Below are 10,032 nucleotides of genomic sequence, written 5' to 3'. Positions count from 1 at the left end.
GGCTCCTTGCCGCTGTCGCCTCTGGCTGGCTTAGTTGGGGACACTTAATTTCCAGCGATATCGTTGACTTGATTGCACATAGACTATTTAAACTGAAATGAGTTGGATGATGACATCACTGAATTCAATGATGAACTGCCTTTAACTGAAAAATGAGTGTTTACTATTGTCATTTTGCATTATTGACACACTATTTTCCTAATTAATGCTGTTCAGTTGCTTTGACACAATCTGTATTGTTAAAAGCGCTATATAAATAAAGGTGACTTGACTTCTAGAATTTCAATGGCTCACTTTAAGAAATACACGAAGCCGTACATACCATGCAGTACAAACAAACAGTCCATGCCATGTGCTCATTGATATCCATCTTCTTCAGTTACAAGCGCATTTCCTTTGTGATCTTCAGCTTGTAGAAAGGAGTCTTTGACTTGTGCAGTGGCTAGGCGTCCACTTTGGTGGCTGAACAAAAAAAAAAGGCTTGACACTCAGTCTTTACAAATCCATTGTCCACATAGTTGATTAGTCCAAACTTGAGGACGCATTTATTGCAATTAAAAAATAAAAATGAAAAATGAAAAACAAAACCTCAATAAAGTAAAGGATTGCAAAAATATAACGTAGATTGTAGCTTGAGTCAACACATGGAGTCAGACCGAGAGGTCAAAGACTGTCACTTCCTGTTTAGCCACACCCTCAGGTAACATCAGAGGCCTTGCATCTCCATCTGAACCACTAGCTGGGGTCAACTTAAATAACACATAGAAATACAAAATATTAAACAAATTATCTTTGCATAAAACATACAGTATTTTGGCTCCTACAGTGTACATTGATGATATCCTTGTCTACTCCTGGAACAAGATAAAACGTTGTCAGTGTTAATGATTTTGTTTTATATTGTCTACTTTATTATTTACAAACTTTTATAGTCCTTAAATTATTTATTTATTGTTTATTTTAGATATTTTTGTATGTATTTAATTTTCTGATCTTGGGTTTCGTTTGTGTTATGATACAGGGATTTTTTTAAATTTTGATATTCACTCACATGAGCGGATATATTGCGAGTGTGCTCCAAACATTTCAGTACAAAACGAGACCCAGATGCACATGGTCATGGTATCAAAGGTTCACGGTTTGCAAGGAGTTTAAAAGGATTTAGCTCCTGGTTTAAATGGAGAACAATGTATAATCATAGACTTCTTGTTATCTGTTATGTTTATGCTGTTGTTTCGATTTGTTTGCTTTGTAGCAAAATTACTTGTTTGTTGCTATTTTGTATGATGTTTAGCCATTTTTATTGCATTGCCTAATTTTTTAAAATATTAACAAGTATATGAATCATGGTAGTTGGCTAAATTCACTAAGCAAATATAACTCCTTCAGTTTTCACTTAATTGTTTCTGTTAAAATGTATTGTAAGAGCTTCTGTTAATGTCACTGTTCATTTCATTTTACTGTAATCGTAAAACTCGATGTTTTTACTTACTACAAAGAGTGAAAAATTTAAGGGGGTCTGAATACTTTCCGTACCCACTGTATATTCAGGAATATGTTGCATTTTTTATCATCTGAAATGTGCTGTGGCTTACATTTCAAAGCGACTTATATAATGCAATTAATTTTAAGGAAATAAAACATGCAAAGCACACACACAATTGTATTGATGGCATAAGAGAGACGTGAATATTTGTATAGCGCATTTCCCACACAGCGCTAATTTCAGTTTACTTTAAATAAATTAATTTATTTGACTTTTATAATGTTTACAGTGCATGCCACTGTAATTTATTTGTTTTATACTGCATGTGCTGAGTGTGAGATCAGCATTCAAGTTCGGCTCTCTCTCTTACTCTCTTATTCTTGTAACATTAGTAATGTGTATTGCAGGGGTGGATTTAGTGAATTGGGGGCCCCAGGCAAAAGTATATCACAGTGTTAGTTTAAGTGTTTAACCTAGATAAATGTGCTGTTAGACGCATATTCAATTGTTTGTGCGGAGAGTTGAAGCTAAAGCGCGCTCGGCAGCACATGGAGGCGTCCAGCGCGATCACTTGCATTTTTTTCTAACAGTGGAAACAGCCCAAGGCGGTCGCCTACCTTTGCCTAATGGGTAAGTCCGCCCCTGGTGTATTGTGTATTGTGTATCATTTTACTTCTTGCTATTGACATATCTGACTGCACTACAAACTTTTAAGTGAGGTCTGTGAGAAAGAGATGTGTGCTCAAGAAGCTTACATGTCTATGCTGCCGCATGCTTAAAGGGGTCTTGAACTACCTTTTTAAAAAAATGTTATACTGTTCTCTGAGATCCACAGGGCGCGGTTCTAGGATTTCATTCTCAGGGTAGCTTAGCCCTCAGATATAAAGATACAAATTACCTGAATAAACAGTACTTTACAGTGCTTGTGAAAACACAATATGACGTATATGACACAAATACCTATTAAAGTTACAGAAGTTACTTATTTAAGAGCAGTGAGTGATTATTTTTCTTTTGTTGTTTGATTGACATTATTAACATAAATGAAAGGATCTGCTATATTGACACACAACTGTTTTTATCAACTGTGTTTACGTGGATACTTGTCAAGACAGCCATTCTGACATAATTTTTTGTGTATTTGCTTGAGAAAACCCGAAAAAGAACTCAATTTGGTAATAGCGTGCTGTCCGAGTGTCTTTCTGTGTGCGTGCGCACAGAAACAATCTATCACAGCGCACGAGCACCCATTCCTGATAGCACACGTACATCTTACATGTATAAGATGAATATAAGAGAATACGTGTGCTCTCTGGGATTGAGATCTCTTTCGCGCTGTCACACTTGAATGGATTAAAAACAGTTTAATGTTTAAACTGACAAGACTTAAAACATGTGAGGATGATAAACTTTCTTGAGGAAGCAGCACTGGCCCGATCGTTCAGACAGGTGATTATAGTTTTAAGGGGGCTGAGACGACAGGGGGGCTGACGCACATCTAAAAAGGGGCTAGAACCGCCCCTGGAGGTCCACTTAAAATGTTAACAAGACTTTTGTATTAAAAAACATCATAATTTAGAAGTAATTAGAAGCTAATTTCTGTCCTGTTTTGAGCCCCTTCACCTAAACACTCAGTTCGGATAGATGGGGCCCACTCTAGACTCCGAAGTAAAATCCCACTGCTATGAGTGGCTAATAGTTTTGCATATTAAAATAAGTTTCAACGCCCCCATGATGTGTGGAATTGTTTTGAATACTTCACATGCAGGGAAATGGCAGCCAGTGAAGTTTGAGCCAGAGTCTGATCCCGAATCAGAAGACAACGAACCTGGACTTCTAATGGCAAGGATATTAGCCTGCAACAGTGTGGTAATTAATCATCTTTATTTAGTCTTTATATGAGGTAGTTAGCCTATTATATTTTATTGGTGTTTAACTGAAGATGCTACAGAAAGCTGCTTATGTCATCGTGTTGTTAACATTTATGCATATTACAAGTATTATATTTCATTGGTTGTGGCAAATAAAGTTTAGATACTTGGAGTTACTACAGTTATAGCTGACAAAGGATAAATTAGGCTGCCTCACAAAAACAACTTGAAAGCCTGCAGTCCACCAATGAATACTTGACACATTATATCCGTTCACTTCCTCCACCCATGCCACAAACGGTAAGCCATATTGGATTTTCCCTCTGTTTTGGCTGCCGATTGGACTGATTGACTGTGTTTAGACTACTGCCTTTTTCTGACACTGATTCTGGATTGCCCTCTAAATAAACTTCTGCATATGGATTCTAACTCGGCTTCAGCCTCCTCGTTACACATGTAAACAAAGAATTCATGTAAACAATTAAAAATTCTGTCTTTTTGACAGCCTACTTCCTTCATAGATGGACGCTGCTGTGATTTAGGTTAAAAACGTATAAATACTCTGTAACTATCAGTAACAGACAAAGCAATAGTGACACATGATAAAAACACTGTTACTCACATTTGTGTGTTGCGACATTACTATTGGATACAATATAATCTGCACAGCATCGTCTTTTAGTTTCAGTCTCTGTCAAATTGTGTTTTGTTTAAAAATGTATTCTGCTCGCTGTTTGTTCTGTTGTCTGGTATTTCTTTGACTGGACACAAACACTGTACACACTGCGTGGTATAGTGTTTTGGTATCTTTGCATTTTAATGAGTGTGAGTATGAGTACACAAATCAGTGAGTATACAGTATCGGGCCTGATACCAATAATAGTATCAGTATCGGTGCATTCCTAGTAAATAGGGCACACGTACATGCTCATTCACATGTAGCATAATTCCCACCCATAAATTACAACTACCTGAATTATGTGTACAGCAGGGGTGCCCAATCCTGTTCCTGGAGATCTACCATTCTGCAAAGTTCAGCTCCAACCCTGATTAAACACACCTGAACCAGCTAATTAATGCAGGAACTGAATACGATAGGTCACCCCTGGTGTAGTCAAGTGAAGTCACCTTTATTTATATAGTGCTTTATACAATAAAGATTGTGTCAAAGCAGCTATACAGTGTTAGAGTTGATATAGTCACTCACACTGCTCTTGTGTAATCTTGGTCTACTCTTCTTCCAGTCTCTTCCATAGTTCGGTAACTGTGGTGGCATTCTTAGCCATAACTTTGTGGCTAAGGATTTTCCAGAGATTTTAAATTGGGTTTAGATCAGGACTCTGGGCCGGCCATTTCATTATTTCAGTGTTCTTAGCTTCAAGGAACTGCTTTACCTGTATTGAAGTGCGACGGGGACATTGTCTTGCATGAAAATTGCAAGCTGATTGGGAGATGCTTGCAGGGAAGGTATCTCATGTTGCAGAAGGAGGTTCTGATAAACATTTGCATTCACCCTGCCATGTATCTGTATAAGAGGCCCAACTCCTGCTGCAGAAAATCATGACACTTCCTCCTCCACCTTTTACTGACTTCTTTACGCACTTGGGGTTCAGTCTTTCCCCAGTTTGACACCGAACAAAATGTTTCCCATCGGACCCAAATAAATTAAACTTGCTCTCATCACTTAAGTGAACTTTACACAACATGCTCCTCAGCAAAGGTGAATCTAACCTTTTGATTCTTTCTGTTGATGAGAGGCTTGGTCACTGCAGAGTGCATTTTCAGCCGACTTCTCTTAAACGTGCAGAGACTTATCCATACCCTTTTCATCGCTGAACTGGCGAGCAATTCCAGCTGCAGAGTTGAACCGATTCCCCATTGAGAGTCTCCGCATTATCCTGTCCTCTTATTGCATTTGTCTTATGTGGACAACCAGTCTTTTTAGGGGACTTGAATGAAATAGTGTCATTGTAAAGCTGCAATATTTGAGAAATAACAGATTTGGAGTGACCAACTTCTCTTGCAGTGACTGAAAGGGTCATCTCTTTGGCCTTCATTTAGATAATCTGCTGTTGCAGGGTTTCAGTCACCTTAGAGCAGCCTGCCATCTTGCAATATTAATGAAAATGAGAGGAATGCTGCCAGTTAAATAGGGTTTGTCATATAATTAAGGAAATTAGCACCTGATGATGATCCTCTGCCTCTGTTCATGAGATCCTGGACTCCCAAGATCAGATGGGTCATCTTAAGTACCTTGTCAACTGGAAGGGGTATTACCCAAAGCAAGGTCTTGGGTGACTCGGAATGACATCCTGGATCCGACCCTGTTAATTACCTTCCATGCCAACCATCCTACTCAACCCTGCGCCGTGTGGTCAGGGTCAGCCACGATGTTGGGGACTCCGGTCCTCAAGAGCGGTCCGTGTAGGAGGGGTTACTGTCATGACTACAACAGGCTCTCCCTCTCCCAACACTCTCTGCCTACACTGTGTTTATCTGAAAGTGTATTCTGTATTACACTCTGTTCACTCACCTCCATTCCTGTGTTTACCATTATCATTGAATAAACCCCATTTCTGCCTCTGAGTTAACATACAGTTGGTGGACAACCAAAATGACTATTACAGCGTTAAATGCAAGTCAGTCGCGTGTTAGAGTCATTCGCGAAACTACAGTCTATCTACAACTACTAGTTATCGCGGTAGACTATCGCGAAACTACGTGGGACCACTTCCCACGTATCTACAAGGACACGAAAGGTTCAGTAGACTTTTTGCTTTAAATGAATGGTTATTGTCATGGTGTAAAGCATGGGGGTCGCTTGGCCATTTTTAGGGGGGCTATAGCTCCTCCCCGTCTTTCAGCGTGTTATTTTTCAATCTGCAGACCACGGCAGCGCATAGCGAGAAACGGACGAGGCTTGGTCGACTAAAATTTTATTAGTCGCAGAAAAAAAAAATTCCACAGGCAAAGTCTGTGACTAACAGATCGTTAACGGCTAGTCTATGGTAATACAGTACATCGGGCAGGACATCCAAATGCTCGCCTATCATTCATCGACCTCAAATATGGCTTATCATCTGAAATATGTAAGTATTAGCAACTTTACATGGCCGCTCAATCTAATGTTAACCAAAAGAAATGTTATTCAAGTGTCTTGTTATTCAAGAGAAAACGCTATTCAAGTGAATAGCAGCTCGCTCACTGCGGGACAGTTGGAGGCGCTGGTGCGCTCACTCTTAAAATACTGGACATTTTTGCTCATACAGATAAGAGTAATACATCTTTCAAATCTGTAAAGACTACCTTTATTTGTGTGCACTCACAATAACAACAAATCGCGCTTTTGTGAAATAATGAAAGCAAACATGATGCTCTTTCTGCCGTCTCGTTCTCTGTGAACTTGAGCGCAAAACACTGTGTATATCTTTACCTTATGGACATGAAAAATATATCTATAGGGAGTGAAATGTCTACTTTCAAATAAACCAATTCAAATGGAAAACAAATATTCTCAGATTATGTTATCCGTATGAAACATGCATCCCCAGTGAAGACCTTGTCTCCCGGCCACCGGGACAAGCCCACAGGAACCAGTTGAGTCCTCTGCACAATGTGACTTTGCTGCAGCCTGGAACTGAACTGCTGGTTTTGTCTGGCCAGAGGAGAACGGACCCCCCGACTGAGCCTGGTTTCTCCAAAGGTTTTTTCTCCATTCTGTCACCGATGGAGTTTTGGTTCCTTGGGCTTGCTTAGTTGGGGACACTTAATTACCAGCGTTATCGTCGACTTGATTGCACAGATACTATTTAATCTGAACTGAGCTGGATGATGACATCACTGAATTCAATGATGAACTGCCTTTAACTGAAAAATTAGTGTTTGCGCAGCACATCACCCGCGACGACGATCATCGTGTCAGGACCGCTTCCAGCGTATCGACGAGGACACGAAAGGTTCAGTAGACTTTTTGCTTTAAATTAATGGTTATTGTCATGGTGTAAAGCATGGGCGTCGCTAGGCCATTTTTAGGGGGGCTATAGCCCCGTCTTTCAGTGCGTTCTTTTTCAATCTGCAGACCGCGGCGGCGCAGAGCGAGAAATGGACGAGGTGTGTGTTTATCGATAGATTGTTATAATATCAGCATCTCATGGTGTAAAGAACAGAAACTGCTCTTTGTTAATAATTAGAATCTTTTCTGGGAGCGTCCTAGGCTTTTTCGCGCTGATGGTCTGCACCCCAGCAGAATCGGAGCGGAACTCCTGTCGGACAACATCTCCAGGACGCTACGCTCCATATGACTAGTAAGTAAATTCTCAAATAACTGCTATGATGGCTTTTGTTCTATCCACTTAAATAGAAGTACTTGCGCTATCCAATCTATAAAGATTGTGTCTGTTCCCCGAATAGTGAGGTCAAAATATAAATGTAATGCAGGATCTAGAAAAAATCTAAAGCTCCTGCGGGAGCGGGCACTGCTGCGGCAGTGGGGAAATATGGAAAAGCTCCTGCGGGAGCGGGCACTGCTGCGGCAGTGGGGAAATATGGAAAGCTCCTGCGGGAGCGGGCACTGCTGCGGCAGTGGGGAAATATGGAAAGCTCCTGCGGGAGCGGGCACTGCTGCGGCAGTGGGGAAATATGGAAAGCTCCTGCGGGAGCGGGCACTGCTGCGGCAGTGGGGAAATATGGAAAGCTCCTGCGGGAGCGGGCACTGCTGCGGCAGTGGGGAAATATGGAAAAACTCCTGCGGGAGCGGGAACTGCTGCGGCAGTGGGGAAATATGGAAAAACTCCTGCGGGAGCGGGAACTGCTGCGGCAGTGGGGAAATATGGAAAAACTCCTGCGGGAGCGGGAACTGCTGCGGCAGTGGGGAAATATGGAAAAGCTCCTGCGGGAGCGGGCACTGCTGCGGCAGTGGGGAAATATGAAAAACTCCTGCGGGAGCGGGAACTGCTGCGGCAGTGGGGAAATATGAAAAACTCCTGCGGGAGCGGGAACTGCTGCGGCAGTGGGGAAATATGGAAGCTCCTGCGGGAGCGGGTACTGCTGCGGCAGTGGGGAAATATAGAAAAGCACCTGCCGGGGCGGGCACTGCTGGTCTTGAGTGGATGGGGCTGTACTGACATTTTAAAGGGGTTGGCCGATGAGGGTTCGTTGAGCTTCCTTGATGTGGGAGCGGTCAGATCGAATGTAGCTCTTGAAAGCTTCTGACGACCAGCGACCGAGTGCTTGTATCTGCTGCTGGGAGAGGCCTTTTTGGGCCGCTGTGGTAGCCGCGCCAATTCGAAATGAATGGCTGGAAAAATTATCAGCTGGGATACCGGATAGGAGCAGAACTGATTTAAGGTGCTTTTGAAACCAGAAACGAGTGACGGGACGGTTGGAATCATCTGTAAAAAGGGGGTCGGATGGGAGTTTGGACTGTGATTTCTTGAGCTGGATGAAGGCTAGGAGGGCCTGGTATGGTAGTATGGGTGATTGGAGGTTGAAAATAAAAATGAAATGGCCTTTCCTGGTCTGGTCTGTTTTACTTTGCTTGATGAAGTAAGAGATGGTTTCATCATCCAGCACTGTTAGATCGGAAATAGTGGGGTGGGTATTTGGGTTGAAGCTAGATGTGATAGTGAGCTCAGAGCATCTGAGAAAACCAAAGAAAGCCAGGATGAACATAGCGTCGAGCGTGTGGGCGGTGTGAATGGAATGATAACCTCTGCGGAGGGTAGAAATGCATTTGGTCAATATTTGTAAGGTTATGGGTTGCCTGGTGTCTGGGCGGGTGGGATGGGCTCTTTGGATACCTTTGATGAGTAGGGAGGTCTGAGAATTGGCTATCTGGGGTGAGGGTGAACCGTATAAGAGTTTGTGGAAAAATTGGATTCCACTTAGATAACTCTTAATGGAGCTGATTTGTAGGTTTTTGTTGATGTTAAGGTGAGAGATGAATGAGGTGATGGCGAGCAAGGAAAAGTCGGGGAATGGCAGGTTGTAGGCAGAGTGAAATGCTTTAAAGCACTTCCAAGCTGTTAGGTAAGATTGTAGGGTCCTGGTGGAGACGGCTTGAAGAATAGAATTGAGGGAAGCTTCGAGGAGAGGTCTCAGTGGATGATTTATGGGAATATCAGTTCTGAATAGGGAGGTACTGGGGTTGGGACTGGATCCGCTTCTGGTGCCAACATTCTGAATTTCTGGAAGGCAAAGTGAGAGAGAGAGTCAGCTATTTGGTTTTTTGAACCAGGAATATGTTTTGCAGTTACAATGAATTGGTCGCAAGCCGAGATCCAAATCAGGCGTCTTAACAAAGGCATTAGGGTGGGTGAATGGGAACTGCCTTTATTGATGCAGTGCACGGTAGCCTCATTGTCGCAGTGGATAATGATGCTGGTGGCGGACCACTCCTTACCCCACAGAAGGGCTGCGATGACTAAGGGATATAGCTTGAACAGAGCTGAGGATTTTAGCTGCTGTGGTAAGTCTAACAGCTGGGGGGGCCATGTAGATGCAAACTAGCGGCCTTGGTAAAATCCGAAACCGACGGAGGGGGTTTTTAATTAGGAGATCGACTGTTTCGGGTTCGGTGAGAGCGGACTGGAGATTGGGGCAGATGAGGCTTAGGGAGGGGAGTTTTCCAACACCGGGGTGAAAGCCATGTGAGAGACCCGATAGTAGATAATCCTT

The 10,032-nt window shown here is 42.4% G+C and overlaps 1 protein-coding gene across 1 annotated transcript; it reads right to left on the bottom strand.

Annotated features, from left to right (window-relative positions):
- Positions 1 to 8,359: 8,359 nt before the first annotated feature.
- LOC107706119 (uncharacterized) lies at positions 8,360 to 9,549 on the bottom strand (the record flags this gene model as incomplete). Its single annotated transcript, XM_016509704.1, has 1 exon — positions 8,360 to 9,549. A coding segment is annotated over one exon (1,065 nt), but the record flags the coding sequence as incomplete, so codon positions are not given.
- Positions 9,550 to 10,032: the final 483 nt, after the last annotated feature.

Source organism: Sinocyclocheilus rhinocerous, unplaced genomic scaffold (genome assembly GCF_001515625.1).
Source record: "Sinocyclocheilus rhinocerous isolate Xijiao unplaced genomic scaffold, SAMN03320098_v1.1 scaffold84, whole genome shotgun sequence".
Taxonomy (NCBI): Eukaryota; Metazoa; Chordata; class Actinopteri; order Cypriniformes; family Cyprinidae; genus Sinocyclocheilus; species Sinocyclocheilus rhinocerous.
The sequence above is the reverse complement of the archived record's forward strand: the minus strand, read 5'-3'. Positions and strand labels throughout refer to the sequence as shown.